Raw genomic sequence first — 21,533 nt, forward strand, 5'->3', positions numbered from 1 at the left:
TGAAATGATAAAATGGAGATGAAACTTAAATGCTGATGAGTGCGAAGTGATACAGATGGGGAAAAATATTTTCACCTATACATATACATGATGGTAGGCTTGAAATTAGCTGTTACTACTTGTGAGAAGGCATTAGGAGCCATCCTATAAGGAGACATCATGCAGTCCTTGCTTCCACAGGAAAGGCAGTCAGAATATACCGTTATTAGGGACAGAAATTGATAATGAAGGCAAAATCTTCCTTATGTTTATGTATTACACTTGTAGCATCCTGACATCCTGAATATTGTGTGTGGTTCTGGTCACCCTATCAACAAAGCAATACGACAGATCAGGAAAAAAAAATTTATGTATCAAATCTGGTGTGCACAAGGGAATGATTTTAGCTATTTCCAAAGAGGAAAAGCAAAGAAGGAGACCATCAGGCGGCAGGTTTAAACTGTAAAATAAATCCACTTCTCTACAGAACAACTAATTAGACCACAAAGCTCCCTGCCAAAGGCTGCTGCACTGGCCAAAAGATAAGCAAGTTCAAAAACATTTCAGACAAATTCCTCAGGGATAGGTACGCCACTGTCTGCTAAACACGGTGATCTGAAGGAGAACAGGCTAAAGCTGTGGCTGCTGAAGGCAGGGGAAAATACCTACATACCACTCTGAACACACCTGGTTTACTACACTCCTCTGAAGATGACTGCTCCTGGCCGCTGCTGCAGATGGGATACCACAGCACGTATTTTTGTACCTGCCCAGAACGGCATTTCTTTTGCAGACTGAGATTTGATTGTGAAATTCCACAAAAACAGCAACAAAAATGTGCTTATTAGAAGGAGTGCAGGCACCCAACAGCAGACTGTGAGGTTACAAGCTTTTAAGACTTCAGTCTTACCTCCAGAGCAGGAAGGCCAAGCTGAACCATAACACTGTGTGAAAGGGCTGAAATTTGATCTAAGCACTGAGTTCACGTTCAGCACTCCAAGCAAGCCTAAGTGTTTCATTCACTTGGTGCAGTGATCAAAGGCTTACATGTGCATGAACACACTCCAGGAGACGAGACTGGTGAAAGGTTGCGAAATCATGGAAGATGATGAACCCTCTCCGCCCCTCCAACAATGACAAGAGGAAAAAACAACAAAATAAGGACCGGGCGTAACTGAACTAGAACCAAGTTCAGATATTTCAAGAATAAACTGAAGGTTAACTTGAACAGATTCAGGAAAATTAACAAAATCCAGTAACTGAAGATGGTAATGGGAAAGCACGTTTAATTTTAAATTAAGCAGGCTGAGCACACCCCTTTGTAGCCAAGACATTTCAGATTTTAAAAGGAATATTAATAGGCAGACCAGCAGGTCCAAGACGACCAGAAATGCCTAAGTCTTGTTTCCTTTGACGACAAAGAGCCACCCTGAACAAGAGAAACATTTCAGACAACCACTTACAAGCACAGGGATTTGAATTTGCTAAAGCACGCAAGTCTGTCTAAAAAAATTATACAGTTTATGTTATCTTGGCTATTCATTTGGGGATTTAAATGTGCAACAATAAGTGCAATTTAGCTTAGAAAAGGTCTGAAAGATAGAAAAGGAGACTTAAAAGAGGAAAAAAATGCAACTGTTCAAGCGGTGATTCTGCGATAAGGCGACACGGGCACAGGAACAGCGCGGTCAGCAACAGAGAGCGCTCGCTCCATTTGGGTTTTCTGCCACTACTGGATTTCTTTCCCAGCCACCCTGGGTACTGATTATGGGAAGTATCTAAATGCGTGGTCAGTCCCTCCTTAGCACAAGATCTGATGAATACAATCTAAACCAGCAGCACACCGTTGCCTTAAAACAAAGCCATGTCACCACCATAAAGGAGTCTGTGGATAAATCGTAAACCAAAACCCTTCCCCCATAAAGCAATACCTTTCTATAAAATGGCTGGAATGACATAAAGGATTTTCTTTTTTTTAATGACAATCAAGGAAACCCAACAAACTCAACTCCACTTTTATATATTTGAGGAATTTGCTTTCAGGAGGCAACCTGCATGACGGAACCAGTTTTTCTCCAGCCGAACGGAAAATGGCTGCTTACTGTTTACGAAGACCTGAATAGTTCAGTTGGAAGGGACCTACACGGATCATCAGGTCCAACTGCTGAGCACTTGAGGGCTAACCACAAGTTAAAGCATGTTATTGAGGGCATGGGCCAAATGCCTCGTGAACCCCGACAGGCATAGGGCATCAAGCACCTTGCTAGGAGCCTGTTCCAGTGTCCGACCACCCTTAAAACAAAGGCTCGAAGGAAAAAGGTCTAATTCATTAAGTTGTTAGTGGCAGTGGACTCGCTACTAACAAAAGTAAAGGTTTAACAGGTAATAAATTGCTTTTGAGCAAGGCAAACCGTAAATGGGCAAGATTTTGACAAGATAGCAAATACCTGGGCAACCTGGCAGCAGAAAGAGTGCAGAACAAGTCCACCCCTCCCACGATTCAAAGGCTTGCAACATCACACAGAAATAAAGCAGTTATTGGTAATAATCTCTGCAAGCCCTCATCAGAAACAAAGCCCTGCTGTGCGAGACGTTTCTGCGATACAGAGTGAAATGCTGGCGGATGCAACGGGATGAAACGGGAGCGGTGAGACTGAGCCAGCGGCGCTGGGCAGTCTGTCACAGCAGCAGGCGAGGGACAGCCACTTCTGCAGAGATCTCTGCCAAGGAGGGCTTTGAAGCGATGTATGAACTAAAACCAAGGTAAGCACGCAGGTTTCTGAAAGAGAGGAACTTCATTTAGGAAATTAAAAACATAAATAGGATGCATTGGAAGTAGATCCTTGAAACCAAAAGAAGACAAACGAGCAGGATGCAGGCAGCTAAGGCAAAGATGAGTAACTTGCTCGAGGCACAAGAGGAAAGCCTGCAGCAAATAAAACTGTGAGTCTGTGGGTAAAGAGAGCACGAGAAGCTGGCGGCTCCTCCAGAAGGCTGCTGAAGCAGCAGCTATGGGCAGTGCTGCCCCGAGGAGGAGGTGAGCAAAATGCAAGGCGCACACTGGGGTCTGCTGGAAAAGCGGCTGAGGGTGAGCAGCAACAGCAGGGGAGGTGAGCCCAAGGGAAGTGAAACAATGGAAGGGCAAATGCTCGGGGGGCTGGACATTGCCCATTAGTGGTGTGCTGTCAGGTAACATCAGTGTTAAAGAAAGGGGAAAAGAAGTTTAAAATAGCTCGTGGACTTGAGCAATAGATATTCAGTCACAGTTTGGAAAACTAAGCAGGTCAGTGAGACACATCGATGAGAAGATCTTAGAACACCTCTGAGTCTATAAAAAAAAAAAAAAAAGACAAAAAAAGACTGCTGGCCAAAATCATGAATGGGTTTAAAGATTATTTCACTATCCAATAATCAACAGCAACCAAACGACAGGCCACACTGATAGCTCAAACTGCCCCTTACAACAACAACTACTTCTCATGGATTCTGAAGTGTGTTTATTTTAAAATATCGAGGAGCAGCTGGCTTGCCAAGGCAGCAAAGCTTCGTACGAAGTAGTAGCAGCTCAGAAGCGGCAGCAAATATAAATAGCAGCCGAAGCCCAAGGCCGGCTGGCATTCCAGCTGGTGCGACAGGGCAGCTGAGGAGGTCTCAGTCCGCGCGCTCCTTGAAGGACAGGCTGAACGTCGCCCTACCAGGGGAGGAACTGCCTCTGTCTAAGGATTCGGGAGCTCTGCTCTTCTTCCCAGGCTTGAGAGAACAGATTAAAAAAATGAATGAAGATCTTCTGGGCTCAGGCCACTGCTGAGTCATGATAAAGGCTATCTGTGTGACCTATTTGCTAGCTACACCTTCAGGTTTTATAAATTTAGATGAATCTGTGCTAAGATAAGAAGGACTGGTATGAACTATAGAGTACTAGAAATAAGTCACCGTGTGAGATCAAGAAGAGATTTCATTTTCATCTGAGGCAGAAACAGAAAGATAAAGGCATTCTTGTTTTGTTTTTAGTTTATTTTACCCAGGCACACCCTCCTCTCACTTCTTATTCCTCCATCTTCTGAGGGCTCCAGCCCAAAAGCAGAAGCACAAGGCAGCAGCGAAGTCTTCTTTGTTCAACAGCTTCAGAGACTCAGAATGGAAAATTCGTCTTTGGGCATTCCCCTTCGAGTTATTTGTCCAGAAAGCTGAATTTGCTGGTAATTTGGTTAAAATTCCTGTTCCCCAGAAACCACCTCTGCAGATTGCTGCTGAGGAAGGCTACCACGTGGCATCACTACGGAGCCCTTCTTCTCCCCAGTCCCAACATGTGACACTTCAAAGGTAGAGTAGTTAAAGTTAAGTACGGGAGTAAAGACAGCAGAAAAAGCTCACAGAACAGCTTTATAAAACTGTAATATAGGCACTGGAATTATTTGAATATAATGTAAACAATTTCCTTAACTTAACATGAAAAATGTTGGTGTTCTGGAAAGCATTGGTTACGCTTTGTGTCGAGCTTGAAATTTTAGCAATGAATTTCACTTGGAGCCCTTCCTCCAGAAAGCATTTAACATTGACATTTAATAACGAATAGATGGATGGTGCCAGTACATTCAAGCTAGGATGTTCAGCATTTTAACTTCCTACTAGTAAAGAGAAAACTAGCAAAACATTTTTATCCTGAATCTAAACGATACACGAACAGATTTTCAAGTGACTAACTTCCTCTCATTGCATCTACGCAACTGAAACATGCAAGCCCGTATCACCTCCCTCATCTTGCGATTTAATTATGAGTACCTGCCAATTTAGGAACATATCATACTTTAAACTTTCCAAGCACCCTACAAGTCTGTCTCGATGCTCACAAAATGACTGTTCTTCAGTCCTGTTTTACACAGTAATTAACTGACTTGTCAAAGGCCACAGTGGGAATTTCTGACAGCACAGGCACGGGGTTTGAAAGGACCACAGCTCTCAGAACTGAACTCAAGCACATGACGTTGCCTTCCTCCCATTTTTTAAGTTTCATATTGAGCAGCAGAATCCTTTGGTGGCCTCCTGGTCTCAGTTAGGACAGAGTTGATTTTCCTCCTAGCAGCTGGTAGGGTGCTGTGTTTTGGCTTAGGATGAGAAGAGTGCTGATACCACGCTGATGTTTTAATTGCTGCAGAGCAGTGCTTACACCAAGCCAAGGACTTTCCAGCTCCTCGCTCTGTCCTGCCAGCGAGGGGGGAGGCTGAGCGAACGGCTGCGTGCTGTTTAGCTGCCAGCCGGGTTAAACCACGACAGGTGGAAGTCCCCGTTTCAGAGCTTCATGCCATGACACCCTCCTCCTTTTTCTCTCCCTTCGTAAGTCTTCCCTGAAGCTGCAGACTCACCTTTCAGCAGCAGTAACTTTCTTAAACTTAGCGAGCTTGAGTCCTCAGTAAGCAGAACGCAACAACAGAGCCAGATTTTACCAAGAGATAAGCCAGAAGAGGACAAATACACACCTCGGTTATACCTACTGAAGTGCAAATCAGAAGAAAACATGCAAGGAGCAAGAAATGGAAAAAAAAAATCACAAGTGATGACTTCAACTGTGTTTTTAACTATAGCCTGGCTGGCAAAGCAGGCTTTTCCCTGTATCCACACTGACAGTCAGAGCCAAAAGCTGGTTCGGCCAACAAAAAATCGCTTGACAGAAGTGCATGTGCGTGGAGTTTGCTGGCCGGACCAGCTACCTGCACTAGTTCAGGCTGAGAGCAGTCGTGCTGCTGGAGGGGAAGGCAGTGGGGTGAAGAATGGCTCCTAACACCTGTAACATCGATCAGGGTTAAGTTATCACCGGGCTTCATCTTCACAGCTGCTCCAGGGAGGTGTCTGAAGGGCTTTATCAAGGTGAAGGGCTTTATCAAGGATGCTCTTCTCTCTTTTGTACCTCTAAAAACCATGCAGTCTTGACCTGTTATTATATTTCCACCATCCCTCCAGCTCCATTTTTACTCCCTTACTTTATTCCCCACCCTGCACTCACCTTTCCCTAACTTACTGCACTGTGGCACAAGCATCGAGGACTGCTGCTGCAGTGAACATAGGAATCACATCAAGTTTAAGCAAGGGATTTTGAAAAAGTTTTTAGTTGTAGGCATAGCCCAGGCATTGCCATCTCTGAGCCTGTAGGAGGAGAAGCCAGCAGGACTGAGAGCACAACTTGGAACTCCAAGAGGCTTTCTGATGAGGAGGATTGTTTGAAGAGCTCCCTAGCTGAGGGCAAACCCACAGCCAGTCGTCACTTCCCAGGTCCCTGCTGCACCATTTGGGCAATCTGCTCCTCTTCCTGCTCCTGTCTCGGCTCAGCACTGCAGCAGGAACGAGCTGTTGAGGGGAACCAGCGTCACAACTCACATCCCCATATTCCCCAAGCAACTGGGAGCCCCCCGCTCCAGCTACATGCCTTCTCACCATGGCTCAATCCACTTGTGCTCAACCATAGCCTTAGCAATACAAGACTGCTGTTAAATGCTAATTGCTTACTAATGAAAACTAATCATCACGCAATTAAACTTTAATCACTAAGCAGCTGGCTGAGATCCAATCCATAACAATGAAGGTTCATTAATAACTTTTTCAGAGAGCTCTACCCATGAAGACTACCCTGCACTTGGCATCCTGAACTTCACCGAGTCCATGCGTGTGTAGGAAATTCTGATGGAAAAATATTTCTTCTGTTACTAAAAAAAAAAAAAAAAAAAAAAAAAGCCAACACCAAAATAAACCACCCAGATCACAGCTTCAGAAGAGCACAGTTTAAGTGAAAAGCACGGTTTTAAGATGCAGGGAACCCTGACTCCATCCCTGGATTCCTCATTAATAACCCCAGGCGAGATTTGCGGTACAGACAAAAGCTCTTCTGATTCTTGTCTCTTCAGAATATTTGTTCTTCAAGGCAAAAATGTCTTCTGAGCTTTAATTTTGCTACAGTTTCCACAATTATTACATGAATCCTCATCATAGTTCTGTTTTGCTTTTACTCCTCTTTCTACATTAAGAGAAATTAATTTAACCTCTTCCAGAAAACAACTCTCTAATTAAATACTGGTGTTAAAAATAATGGGAAGAGATTGAAATTATTCTTTACAAAGATAAAAGTTTAAAAATTGCTTTCCATATTATATTAAAAAAAAAAATATCTCACACCACGTTCCAAAAGTTGCTCAGTTTTGTCCTAAACCCTTCCCATCCCAGCGTGGCTACTGCACGAAGCATCATGGTTCTGCAGGCAGCTTTTTAAGAATTTGGGTTGCTTTGTAGTGTTTGAAGAACTTCCTTTTACTCTGAAGAGGAAAACATTTGTCTAGTTGAAGCATTGGTTTTTGCTTACTCAGTGGTCAGAGAATTCACAATAACATTTTAAAAATAAAACTGAGCCTAAAATTTTATTTAAATATGAGCTTGCTAAAGACAGGATGTATTTCTAATAACCCATACAATATTCTATAATGGAAACACGAATTTTTACCTTCAAAAATTAACTTTTTAATCTCTCGGGTCAGTTTGATTAAAAAGAAATAATATTTCTTTCCAAAATCAGGAAAAATGTTTTGAGAAATCTTCATTTTTGCCTAGCAATAATTAGATAGAGGCTACTAGAAACATGGAGGAGTAGAACAGAAAAACCTTCTGAAGTTCTTGCCATGTCCTTCAACACCTATATCTTAGTAGCATTCTTTTAACGATGGAGGCTCGAGAGACTACCATCTGGAATCGTTCAAGTTAAAGAAAAGTTAGTTCATTAAGTTAAAACAAAAACACCAGCAGCACAACAACCCTCCTCCCCAGTTTTTGGAAATCTTGCAACCTTTTGCCAGCACGGCTTAAAAAGATTCAAGCTAAGAAGATGCATAAATGGGTTGTGTTCACTCATTATTGAGAATTTAACAAGAGTTTGGCAACTTGAATCAGACAAAAGGGATTGCGTGAGCCAGACAAAGAGCTCTGAAGCTTTGTTTAGAAATCTTCTGCACAGAGAAGGCCCCATACACATTTGGAAGAGCTTCTTAGGAGTTAAAGTTACTTAAATGTATTTTTAGGTGCAAACTGTACATAGAGTTCGAGGATCCCTGATGCTTTATAGAAAGGCCACAACTGTGGCATAACCAAGCTGCATTTTACATACAAAAGTTTCCAGTGCTCCTGGCTACAGCTAAGGCAAGCAGTTCGACATCCCATTCTTTCCCAGTGCTCTGTTGTCAGTAAATCTCTTCCCTGCTTTCCTCACCCCACACACTAGACAAACAGTGGAATATAAGGACACGCGTCAGCAGCCGTGATGCCCACACTGATGGCAAGGAGGCAGCCAAACACATGCAGAAATGACTTCCCTGTACTTACCCTTTACCTTCTCTGCCCCCATACGAAAGGCTGACAAAGGAGAAGTCTTTCCTCTCTTCCCAGTATCATCTTTACATGAGGCCTCAAGTAAAAGACGCTTCCTGCCACCTACAAGCCGTGGCCACCAATACGCTGCATCAATTTTACTCACTTTCTGCTTGCGATAAAGCCAAGGAAAGCAAGCTTTATCTCCCCAGCATAATTAATGCCTTCCAATCACTTGAGATGTTGAAATATATGTATTAGAAATGTAAATGCAGATTCTGGCTGCTCACCTCCTTGGCAGCGGAGGATTGTGATAGCAATACACGGAGCTGCTGGGAGCTCCAAGGCTCCGCAGCACTGCTCGTTCACACCTCCAGGTCCCCACCAGAGGCAGGCAGCGAGCTGAGATACAACAGGGGCTCCTACCAGGCTCTCATCTCGGTGGTGGCACACTCACAGACCAGGAGTCACGACAGCACAGACAGTTTCAGTAGCGCAGCAGATGGCAATGCTTTCCCGAGAAAAGCGGATCAGAAATGCATTATTCAGCCTGTCTTTCAGAATTTCTGCTCCACCAGAAATTTCGTGCTTCCGGATTTTCGCAGCGCTGCAGAAGAATACTAAGGACGCTGCCATGTCTTGAGGGATGAGAAGAAATGTTGGGCTAATTGTACTAGGGGCTGCCTTCAAGAAAAAAAAGAGCACGTTTTTAGTTGAGCCAACTAGGTGTTCACTGTCCGTCAAAGAAAACCAAGAAGTTGATCACTTCAAGGGTAATTGTAGAAGGTGCCTCAGGATTCTGTGGCACTCCCCATCGGTGGGGTTAAAGCACACTAAAAGCTGTTGACAGAGAGGAACACGCGATGTTATCAGTCCACCCCTTTTTCAACCACTGCTAACAGGTAGCTGTTAAATTTGTTACTGGTTTCCCTTCTTTCACAAAGGAAAATTAACAAGCTCCAGTGTCACTCTTCCTCCTCTGGAAATTTCTCCTCAGTGTTACAAGTCTGGGTGTAAGAAACACGGGTTTCCCTTCCTGTGGCTGTCAGGCACGTGGCCTTTGAAGCAGCAGATTATTTCAGCTGAACCCTGACCCGATGCCGAACTTCACTTGATAGGCTTTTGGCAAGGAAAAATTAAGAAAAAAAAAACACGTCAGGTGCTGCACATTTTCCTTCTTTAAAAAGGAAGGATAATGAATGAAAGGTGAACACAGAAACAGCAGCACTGTGGGACTAAATCACTTCTTAGTTGTGGTGCCAGTTTTGTGTTATGGCTAAACGGAGATCTCGAGGTTACAGCCACCAGGGAAAAGGCCCTCACCAGGCAGGGCCAGCAAACGTGGTCCAGAGAGCAAGTGGAGGGAGCTGGCTGACCTGGCAGGACAGAGGGGGTGTGGGATTGGTCTTCTGATGGCTTAGCTAGCTAAAACATAAAAATAAAAGCAATAAAGTGGTTCTATGAAAGCAACAGAGCAAACGAAGTTGTTATACATAGGCCGTCCTTATTCCTTTACGGCACAGATTTTCAGACAGATGCTCTGGGAGATCAGCTAGCACGAGTCTGAAGTGATCAAGAACAACTTTCTGTGCAAAACCAGCAGCTGTTCTCCGGGAAATCTGGGAAGCAGAGATAGGTTTATCTCCAGCCCCACGGACTACCAAAGGCATGCTGAACATGAGCCAGAAGGTTCAAGGACTTCCTTCCACGTACGAGGATTAGAAGATTCCTCAAGCTGGGAACGAAGCAGAGATTGATAAGGAAAGCATTAGATTCTTCAGACTTCTTACAACGGGGATAAACAAGTTTTCCTTTCACAGAGCGCTGGTGGCAGAACCAAGAGCGAGATTTACATTCATCAAGGTCAATTCGGACAGCGATGGCAGGGGAAAAACACCCAGAACCGGTGTCTGTGCTGGGTCAGAGCCTTTGCCTTCAGGAGGAAGAGGGGTTTTACAAGAAGGAATCCAAGCAACAGCGTAGCACCTTCTGGTGAACAGCCTTCTAGAAAGCAACAGCAAAACTCACTGTCCTTGGGCTCTGCAACTCCATGTGTAACCCAAAGAGCCTTCTCTTCTTCTTCTCTTCTCCTATTCTTCTCTTCACCTACAGCTCCTTAAACTTAATGCTGAGAACAAAACCCATCCCTTCTTATGAACAGGAAATCAGCTGAGGGCTACAAAGTGGCTTGGTGATTTTGCCAGTTTCAAAGGTAACCAAAATTTCCTCTTGCAACAGTTTCTCATGAGTAGGAAAACAAAGAAATGAACAAGGCAAGAAACTGTTTTTTTTATTGTATGTACAGCAAGGTGCATGCCACTGTTAGATTTCCGTATTTATATGTGCAAAGAGATGGCTTGACATGACTGTAAGAAGAGACACCTCAAAAAAATCCCCACAGGAAGAATATGGATATACTGTATCCTACCAGGTAGGGCCAGGAATCCTTAAATATTCTCAAATCTCCTGTAGGAATACCAGCCATAAGGTTCCCTATATCATAAGGCAAAGATCTCACCCCAGTTCTCTAATGATCAGTTTTACCTGGCCCAAACCACGGTGCCCGACCACCTCCAACATCTGAGAGGGGGCATTCTCTAGGCAACACGTCCCCCCAGCACCAGGGAGGTGGCAGTTTCTCTGTTCCAGATTTCATCAGCCTTGGAACCCCAAATGTCTAAGTGCAAGAAGGCCAGCAAGCACCTCACTGCGGTGTAACGACCAGCACAATGAGGGAAACACGGTCCCATCTGCTGGGGAATCCAATTTGTAACTCAAAATACGAAGGCTTAAGGCATTCTGCATCTAAAGCAGCCCCGTTTATCCGACCAGCTCTTCACGTTCTCAGAAGCAAGGAGCCCTCTGGGGAGAGCAGAGCAAATGAAGTGCCTGCTCCGGGCTTCAAGAACGGTTCTGCCGCTTTGAAATCCAGCTGGATTGGAAGATAATGCATTCACATCATTTTCAGTCCAGGGTGAAATCAGGCTTTATGGAAAGCTCAAAGCTCAAGAAAGTCACTGCAGTTTAACAAAAACTTCTTTTATTTTTTGAAAGAAAATACTTTCTCATCTCAAATTCTCCTGCAGTGCTTGGTATAACTAGGACCTCGAGCAACCACACGTACATTTTAAGCCTTCAATGCAATCAACTACGGGGCCATTCTCAAAGAGGAGCCATAAGGCCCAGACATTTACTTGTGTAAGGAGCAGAAAGTTTAACGTAGCAGGAGAAACACTTCAGATTCTTTACTGATTCTGGAAAGCAAGGAAGAATCAGACTTTGGGGAAAAAAAACCACTGTAATAAGCTTCCATGTAAGAGAGGGGAAAAGAAAACAACATAGGTGAGTCGGTGTGAGAAGAAACACTGGGTGGGCTATTTACACCACTACCATGGTTCATGGCATGAGACCAGCAGTTTACATTTCTTATTTCTACAGGAGGATGCTGCACAAGGAACAGCAAGAGAGGTAGATCGTTAAAGAAATTATTTCAGCTCATGTAATGGTACAGATTCAGTTTAAATTTAGTATGCATCCACCCTTTGTGGCTACTCCAAACAGTTTATGTGAATTTGGAACTGCAGCAGTATTTTATGTGCACAGAATGCATTACATACATAAATCGCTCATTTCCAGGCTCACAATCCCTTCATATGCCATAAATTAACATCTCCCCTTTCCCTGGACCGAATCTAAGACCCAGATTACCAAATGCTGGTGCACACACTTATCTCCTCGCTCCTGCCAGCGAGCAGCTGTGTGGTTTGCACGTCTGCCTTCCCAGGACGCTCTACCACTGCTGAACTGCGTGTCAGCTGAAAAAAAAAAAAGCAAGGAGGAAGCACAGAAGAACATACGCAGCAAGCATAGGCAATCAGCTGTCGGAGCCAGAAGGCTGTCCTCAGGCAGCAGGGCAAAAGAGAGTCTAGTTCAACGCAGCCTTTCCACTGCCTGAGGACGGCCTGTGGCAGGCACACCTCTTGATACCCTGCCTGCCAGCTCCGTGCCGCGCGAAGCCCTCTCCGAAATCAGGAGGGGAAGACACGCAGCTCCCAGGGAGGAACACAGCACTATTTGCTGCAGTAGCATAAAAAGGTTGAGAAAAAGAGATACTGCTAGGAAGGGGAAAAAAAAAAAAAAAAACCACCCTATTCCATTATTTGTGACAGAGGTGAAGGAAAAGACGGATTACTTTTCGCAACGTAATGAAGAGGAGCCCAGCATTCAGCTAGGGCATCTGTGACCGTGTTTGTGTGAGACACAGCATAACAAGACGTGCACACAAATGGTCCCTGTCTAAAAGTTCACAGCCCCAGCCAGAACAGGGGTGAGCACTAACAGGATACGTGCTGCAGCTCACACACAAAGAGAAGGCAGTTATTTCTTACAGCGTTAAATGGAAAGAATTAGAAAAAATATAAAATCAAAGAAGATGCTTGTTGCTCAGATTCCAAGTCAGAACAAGATGGCAGAGGATGGATTAAGGATGATGTAGATTAAAAGACAAATTTGAAGTGAGACCTCACCGTGAATTCCAGAAGAGTTTTTAAGCTTGTGATAGAAAAGCAGGGATCTGGAGCAAAAAGAAGGCTCTACAAGCCTAGAACAAAGCAAGCGGGCTACCAAAAGTTACCCAAAGACTTGGCAATCCAGGACAAGGGTGAGGAAAGCACAAGCAGGATCTCAGCAAGCCACACAAAAAGCTGGGAGTAATGAACAACAGCCTCTGCAAAACCAGTGGAGAGCAAAGAGGTAATCAAAAGAGGCCACAGCCAGGAAACGAGGTGGAACAGTGCTTCAAGAGCCGCACAGCTGATAGTGACAAATGTAGCTGACAGAGGAAGGAAAATGAAGAACTGGATCTGAACTTTAGCTAGGGAGAGATCACAGTAAACACTGATTACAATTGTTGTAGAGCACAATTGAAGGCACGGTGGAGGACAAGAGCACCAGACAATGCTCTCAAAGAATTTTGAGATGAAAAAAAAAAAAAAAGGAAAGGAAATGAAGAGGTAGTTGCAAAGGCAAGAGAGGCCACGGGCATTTTGTACACCTCTTTTAAAAATGTGAAACACTTGTGTCTACAGGTTACTACGAGTGAAAAAAAGCTGCGAGTTGAGTGAGTGATTAAAGGAAAAAGGCAGAGAGAAAGGACAGCAGGTTCAAGAGAGATAAGGGGATATTGCTGCACGGTGCCATAAGGGCAGATGAAAGGGTTAAGAAGAGAAGCAAGAAATTCGATTTGTGACAAGGAGATGATCATAATGGTTGGAAGAAAGCGATAAAGAGTAGGCCAAAGTGTATTCAGTCAGAAAAAGAAAGTTGCCAAGATCCCATACAAAGAAAGAACTAGAGGTGAAACGGAGAACAGGTAAGAACCATGTAACAACGTTGTGGTAATGGGCTACTATCTGACAAGTTTGATTAGAGCCCATGGACACGGCCACGATGTTCTCATGGGCAAACACCTTTTGCAGGTACAGAACACGAGGAGGATTCCTGAAGGACAGCTCGAGCGGTTCAACAACTTGTGAAGAAGGCGTTTGCTATTGGGAAGACAAGAATCATAAATGAAGGGCACACCCTGAGAACAGGGAAAAGGGAAAAAAACAGGCTGGCGAGATCCAAACTGAAAGTACTGGTGAGCTACAGGACACACAAATGCCTCGTCACATCGTAAGTAAAATCCAACTGGCGGTGGAGAACCTGAAAGAAACCTTGCAATTATCAGAGACGAGAAACTCAGCACACAGGCACTACTTGGTGAAAACCAAATGAAATTAACTGACTTTGTTTAATGAGAAGCTAGAAACAAGAATGCAGGCCAAATCAAGTTAGGGCAAAGAAGCATGTAATTACTGTCAGAGAACAGTGAGCGAAAACGCAGAACAAGCTGGGAATCAAAGTTGAAGAGGAAAGCTCACGGGGAGGAAATGAGCTGCATATAACAATGCAGGGAGAAAAGAAAAATTGGATCCTGGCGCTGCTCAGAAAGAGGAGAATCTGAAGGTAACAGGAAAAGTCACCTCACATCTCTTCCCTGGCCTGGCCCAGGATGGAAAGCATAATGCAAAAGGTAGTGATAAAGGGTTGTAGCGTGCTGATAATGGCACGGAAAGCCAAACAGCTGCGGGTTCAACGTGTCAGCTTCTGTCTCGGAGAATCAATAACGATCGTCTCCATCCACAGCCACGGGATGGTGAATAAGGCTCTCCCTCTGTCCCCGCTCGATTTGACATCTCTCCTCGCTCGTTGTGTACTCGCACTTTGGAGAAAGTCCCTTATCAGTCAGTCTGACTCCTGGGGTAACCCAAGTCACACTCAGCTTGCAGCCCTCTACGCCTTCCCACTTTATCAACCTTATTTTGTAGGGACTGCGAGTCCTCCTGAAGTTGTATAATACGTGTTAGTCAGAATAATTTAGCTTGGAAGGGGCCTCTGTAGATGTCTGGTCTAAACCTCTGCCCAAAGCAAAGCCACCTTTGAAGCTGGATCCAACTTCAGAGGCACAGAGGGTTGCTTGGGGCCTTGTCCAGTCCTTTCTGTCCACCTCCAAGATCAGGTACTCCACAACTTGTCAGTCCCCCTGCCTCAGGCCAATGTTGAGCCACCCTCGCTGCGATTTCTTCTGCCCAATATCGAATTGGAATCTCACGTGCTGCAACTTGTGTCCTCTGCCACTTGCCTTTTCACTGTACAGCTCCAAGAGCAGCCCTGGTGACTATATCTAACAGGACACAATAAAGAGCACTGTAGTCATGAGAAAGCTTTTGAACATCCAGAACTCATCGTAGGTAATACACACACAGATTTTTGATGCCTGAAAAATCCGTGTGAGCCAGACAGGCATCGCTGGAGATTTGTTTCCAGGTGAAAGATGGTATGTTAAAACGTGAGGGAAGAACAAGGAAAAACAGCATTTCACATGGCATATTTATTGCAAACAAACAAAAAAGGGCATAGTAAGTTTTGGTACTCACCATCTCTCTCGCAATCTCCACAGCTTCCTGCAGCCCATAGAGCCTGCCACAGACCAGGTAGATCCCATTGGCCCAGAGAATACAACCCTCATGGACCCAAAATTCATTGCTGTCAAGAGGTAGTTCAGGAATTTGTAACTCCAGCTCAGTGCCACCTTCTGAAGTGGGCATAGAGGGTTTTGAGTCCAAAGGAGTCTTTTCACCACCACTGCCACCCTCAGTGGTTGCTTTTTTACAAGAAGCTCCCCTTGAAAGTGACCGAGAGGCTCCGCCACAGTCCTCAGAGCGGTGCCGCCTCTTAAAGCGGGGATGAGCAGCGAGGCTTCTTTGTTCCTTCTGTTGTTGCTGTTCCTCCTCCTCCTCCGTGTCCGTCTTGGAACCATTAGAAGCGCTTTTGTGCCGTACCTTGACCTTGCTCTGCATTTCTGTGGCCCTCTTTGGAGGCGGGTTCTTGGGCAAGGTGGCCGCGTAATCCTGGGGGTAGAAAGGACCAAAGAGGTCGCCCATGTTACGGTAGCTGGCCCATTTGCCACACAGGCAGCACACCAGGTGCCCCAGGACAGAAGACTCTGTCACTACAGGGCCCTGCAGCATGAACGTGGAGGTGGGCAGCACTTTGCTCTCCACGTTGCTGGGAGGGGGCGTCGAAGACCTCTGTCCTTTCCGGCCTCTCACCAGTTTGTTCTGCTCCTCTTCCTCCGCGTTAATGATTGTGCACACAGCGCCTAACTCACACTTGTTCACCACGTGGATGTAAGGGAAAAAGGACTTATTCTTGGAGTCGGTTTTATCTACAGACTGCGTGGCGTATTTAAGCTTGATCTCCGGTTCTTGAGGCTCCACGATGGGAGCAGCCCGCCTGGGCTTCCGCTTGCGCGGCTGCGCTGCGGGTTTTCGCCTCTCCCTCCTCTGCCTCTTGGGTTTTGGCTCGCCACCACCGGCCCCTTCTGCGGGCTGCGGGGGCGCAGGGGGGGGCGGCGGGGGCGGCGGCAGTTGTTGCTGCTGCTGCTGCTGTTGTTGCTGCTGCTGCTGTTGCTGCTGCTTCTTCTGCTTGTTCACGCTCCCGATCGGCCTCCCCTTTTTCTTTCCGGAGGGGAAATATCCCTTTGGAGGGAAGCCGTCTGGCTTGGGCGAAATGTTTGTCACGTCTCCGTCTTTTTCCTCAGCCTTTGGGTTTGGTTCAGAAGCGAACGCGCCGGAAGGGGGGATTGTTTTTGAGTCCGGGAAGGCCAGAGCCCCAGCTCCGCTCACAGATCCATCCGACCTTCCCTGACCGCCTGACTTCTGAGACGGTGGCGCTGCCGCCCCGGACCCTGCTCCCTCTTTACTACCACTGGCAGTTTCGGGGGTCTCCTTCTTGGTTTTATCATCCTCGTTGCCTTGCCACTCTTCTGAGGACCGTGGGAGAGCTATTTCGCTCGCGGTATCCTGGCTCGCTGAGCCCACTTGATCCGAGAGCATCTCTCCTTTTCTCTTCTCGGCCTCTGGCCCGTGTCCTGCCACGCTCCCTCCTTCAGGCCCGCTCTTCAGGGACAGGATGTCGTCCAGAGTGACGGCGTCTGCCCCGCTCTCAGCGCTGTTGGTGGAAACGCTTCTCCTAATGTTGGGAGACGTGATTTTCTGAACGATAGCTTCCAGTTTTAATCCTCGCCCCTTTCTTGGGGGCAGTATTTTGGTCTTCGCCGGGCTTGTGAGGGAAACAGCAGGGCAATTCCTGCTATCAGGGCTCGGCAGGTCCTTGAAGGACTCTCCCTTTCCAACTGGCTTGCCAACATCTTGGCTTTGAGATGAGTGGGCATAGGAATTGTAGGTTTTATCAGCTCCTTCTTTGGACGAAGTCATCATCCGCCCTCTGTCTTCACTGCCACTGTTCTTCAGATCCTGTGGCTGTCGTTTGGTAGGGATAGGCGAGATGAAGGAACGGACTCTCCTCCTCATAATTAAGGGATTTTGAGGAGACTGGTCTTCCTGGCCGGGGAGCCTGAGCATGGCATTACTAGGCTTGGGCAAATCTGAAGATTCCTCTCGCCTATGCCCATCGCTGTCTTGAGGGCAAAACCTTTTTTGGTTGGCTGCTCCGAGGGGGCCGCTGCTTTTGGCAGGAGAAGTTTGCCGAGAGAGGTCCCACCCAGACTCATGTTGCAGCTTCTGGTTACCGTGCTTCAGGTCAGCGCACTTGCTCTGAGTACTGTCACTCCCCATAACGCAGCGCCCAGGCTCCTGGCTTCCAGCATCGTGGTAAGAGCTGCCCTGAAGGTACATCATTCCGTCCTTGTCGTTTTTCAAGGGACTCCTCACCCTGTCCAGAAACTGCTGTTGTCTGGGGCTCTTCCTCGCTCCCTCCTGCCTGTGCTGAGCCGCAGCAATCACACCCTGAGCAGCGCTGCTCGCCCAATCTTTGTATTCTTCTTGCTGTTGCTGGTATATCTGTCTCTTGTAATGATACTGGGAATTTAAGCCCTGGTTCGGGTCGCCGAAAGCGTGAGGCCTGGCATTTGCGTGATACGCTGCGGCCAGAGACGAGCCTTCTGAATTCTGAGGGTAAGCAGAGTGCAAGGAAGCCCTGTTCACTCTTTCAGACAGCGTCATGTGGGGGTTCATGTGGTGCAGATCCGCTCCCGGGCCCCTGCTTCTGCCCGGTGACATTTTCAGCTTATCGGCAAGATCGTGATATTGAGAAGGTGACTTCCCCCTGCTGCTCCCAGTCCTGCCGGGTGCCCGCCTCATCTGCGTCGCCCTGCCCTCCTGCTGAGGAATGTAGTCTGCAGCGGAGTCGGACACCGCAGCTCCAGGGCTAGCATTGCCTCGGAAAGCCTCGTGCTTGATGCCAGCAGGATGACAATGGTCTCCTGTCTTTTTATTATTAAGACTAGCTGAGCTCTTTGACTGTTCAAAATCTTCTTCTTTTATTTGCCCACTGTGAGCTTTCATTTTTGTTTCCATGGATACTAAGCCACCGGGGAGTATTACTGACTGGCTTAGGCCGGGGGCAAGACGTTCGCTCCTTCCACTTCTGGCCTCGGGACCCATGTGCCCCATGGGGTGAGGACCGGGATCCCTGACAAGCTGCCTTAATGGAGATATGTCACAGATCACTGATCTCCGCTCCGAGAGCGCTCCCCCTTCGTGGGCAGAGGACTGAGACTCCACCTCAAACTTCCTAGCAAGAGGGTAATCAGCTAGATTTATCTGTTTCATGTCAGGAGCTGCGCTGCTGGACTTCCTATCCCAGGGACCCCAGTGAGGGCCTTCCAGGAGAGACCCCATGCTCTTGTTTAAGAGGCCTCTGTTGGCCAATTCATTGGTTTGACTAATTAAGATATTGGGCCTCATGGCTCCCTCCAAACTCCCGGCCATCCCCGAATGTTCTTGTGCGTTCCTAGAATACCTCCTGTCCGGATGATGGTGGTAACCCTGTAGGACCTCCTGCAGGAGGCTGGGAAACTTCTCATTCCGGCCCTTGCGCTCACTGTGCCCGGGAAAATCCCCCTTTTCTTGGCCAGAAGGATACTGCGGAAAGCCGCCGATATTCCTCTGTATGCCTGCCGCTATGTTATCCTTGTAACTGTACCTCAAACTGCCAGGAGATTTGGAAGGTTCTGTTCTGGCAGGAAAGTTTGACCCGACAGCTGCGTGGCCAGGCTGGCTGTTCCCCTCTCCATTGTGGTTAGTGTTATCTCCACTTTTGCTCCCTTTGCTTCCTCCTTGAGCTTCTGGCTGTGGCCCTGCGTGCCCAGACTCCTTTGTACCACCGCTAGCGCTAGCTGGAGCCTGCGTGGCTGCAGAAGCATCATCTTGCGCAGGTTTCTCTTGCCCACCTGACTTTTCTACTCTCCCTGCCATGGCTTCCCGGGAGACAATCACTCCAACTGCCTTTTCATTCACTTTGGGGGCGTTTTCCACTGCCACTACGGCTTCCTTCCCATCAGGGGAGGCCACGTCTTCCCTAGCTGCAGGGCTGCTGCTGAGTTTTGATGGCTCGTTCTGAGAGCCTTGTGCTGGTGAGGAGTTGGATCTCTCTAAGTTCCCCCCTTTGTAGGTGGTGTCTGAGCTCGTGCTCTGCCCACTCAGCTGTCTCACCCTTTCCCCGTGGTCCTCAGAACTGCTGGAACAGCCCCCATCGAGGGACTCTGCCAGGGGAGACTTGAGCTGCTCCTCTGCCTGGGAGGAGCCCTCCGAGTTTGTGCAGCTATCGGCCTTCTTTGAAGAGGATGACCTTTTGGAACTTTTTTTCTGAGGCGCCAAGGCATCCGAAAGCAACATGTGCTGGACAGTGTTGGGCAGGTTGGCCACTTGAGAACTCAGAGCACTCAGGCTGCTCAGCCCGGGATCTGTGAGCCTTTTTTCCTGCAGTCCTTCCAGCCCAAACCCCTTGAATCCCCCTGCGTGAGCGTTGGGGCTCGGCATCATGGATGGCGTAGGACTCAGCTGAGGCATCATCTGCAGGATTCGGTTTCTGGAGCCCATGGACATGTTGCCTTGCCCGCACTGGAGATTTTCTCCACCCGGCATGAGAGGAGAAGGGGTGGAGCTGCAGCTCGGGGACTGAACCACTGACGCAGCAGGAGACGGGTTCGAGATCGGACTGAAGTTCTGGTGGAACTGCATGGGTGACCTTACAGGAACTTCGGTTTGGCTGTACTGCCCCACCTGGCTTTGGAGAGAGAGCTTGGAGGCAGCGTTTGAGTACTGCATCACGTGCTGAGGCGGGTGCTGCTGCTGCTGCCCCTGCTGCCCGCCCTGGGGCAGCTTAGACTGCTCGAAGCCTTTCATGGGTTGAGTCTGAAAGCTGTAGTTGGACTGGCTCCCGTATGCCTGCGCGTTGGAGCCCACGGCGTGGCCCTCGTACTGCGACCCGGAGTTCACGCTGTAGCTCCCATCGTAATTCTGTCCCGACTGGCCGAAACGCTGCGGGGAGGGGAAAGAGGAGGAGGAGGAGGACGAAGGCGGCTGGTAGTGTTGGCCGAACTGACCCACCCGTAACTGGTAGCCAGAAGCAGAGGAAGGCAGGGTAGACGGACGCTGCATCGGCTGCAGGTGCGAGGTGCTAGAGGCAGACTGGCTGGAGGCCTGGGGCAAGGGCTGATGAGACTGGTAGATCTGCTGCCTCAGCTGCTGCACCTGCTGCTGCTGACTGGAAGCCTGCTGCTGATACTGGGCGCTGCCCGGAGAGAAAGGACCCGTGTAGTCCTGCTGATAGTGGGATACGCCCCCCAGGCTCGAATGCTGTGTCTGGAACTGGCCCACGTGTCCCTCGCCCCCGTACTGACTCCCGAAGCTGCTCCCCTGGGGGGGCCCGTAGCTCTGCACCGGCCCAGAAGGCCGGCGCTGGGGTGGCTGCTGCCCTCCTGACGCCACCGGATCTTTGTTGGCAGCCATGTAGTAAAACTCTCCTGCTTCTTTTCTGAAACCTTGGTAGCTCTGGTGGCCGGAGCTCTCACCAGGCATCGCTGTCGAGGCTCCTGCTGCTCCACGACGTCCACTGCCGGCGCCTCCTCCGAAGCTCTGGAACATCTGGGCCTGCTGGCGGGGGCTGAACTCTTCCAGGCGGGAGGAACCGTGCACGTCCTGCGGGTAGCTCTGCTGGTTTCCGTGGTAACTACTTTGCTCCCGAAAGGACTGCATGCTGTTCAGCAGCAGAGCGACAGCTCGAAAGCCCTCCTAAAGGGGGGAGAAAAAGAAAGAAAAAAAAGGTATAGCATCCGCATCTCCCAGTCACGTCAACAGCGCTGCTCAATTTCAGTTCCATCCCCTCCGCTCGCGCCTTTCGGTCATTCTGGGGAGCAAAAAGGAGGCACCACTTCCCACGAAAACGCACGTTTGTAGCCTGCCGCCAGCTGGAGCACGCTTTCAGCATGAGTATTTCCCTGCAGTCGGTCACTAACGGGGGCTGTTTACACGCGGAGACAAACTTCCAGCAGCACTCTGCTCAGCCAAGGAGGAGAGCGGTGCTCATCCCCCAGCCACGCTCTATGACTAATGCTGGGAGTAATCAACTGCTTTGCTCCCATGTGGAAAGATTTAACACCAAGAATCAGGCAACAGCCTCAAACCACCCTTGGAACCATTTCCAAAGGCCTACCCTTCGCTCGCAGAGCTTGGTTACGCTCGAGATAGAGCTGATAGAGCTCCAACCAAGATATTCCAGGGAAAAGGGTCTATGGGAAGCTGTGGAAAAACTGGCACCAGCACACTCAAAGACTCCTCTGGTGAGGCTTGTAGGTGAAAACC

At 48.0% G+C, this 21,533-nt stretch overlaps 1 protein-coding gene across 3 annotated transcripts in view; it reads right to left on the reverse strand.

The window, feature by feature from the left end:
* The window catches only part of TCF20 (transcription factor 20), a 41,965-nt gene extending 21,006 nt beyond the window's left edge, over window positions 1–20,959 (reverse strand). For all 3 annotated transcript variants that reach the window (XM_032196855.1, XM_032196846.1, XM_032196838.1), the window contains exon 1: window positions 15,303–20,959. In XM_032196855.1, the coding sequence (XP_032052746.1) occupies window positions 15,303–20,927 (5,625 nt within the window). In that variant the 5' untranslated portion in view covers window positions 20,928–20,959. The remainder of the gene's footprint in view (window positions 1–15,302) is intronic.
* Between the last annotated feature and the right edge of the window lie 574 nt (window positions 20,960–21,533).

Source organism: Aythya fuligula, chromosome 1, assembly GCF_009819795.1.
Source record: "Aythya fuligula isolate bAytFul2 chromosome 1, bAytFul2.pri, whole genome shotgun sequence".
Lineage (NCBI taxonomy): Eukaryota > Metazoa > Chordata > Aves > Anseriformes > Anatidae > Aythya > Aythya fuligula.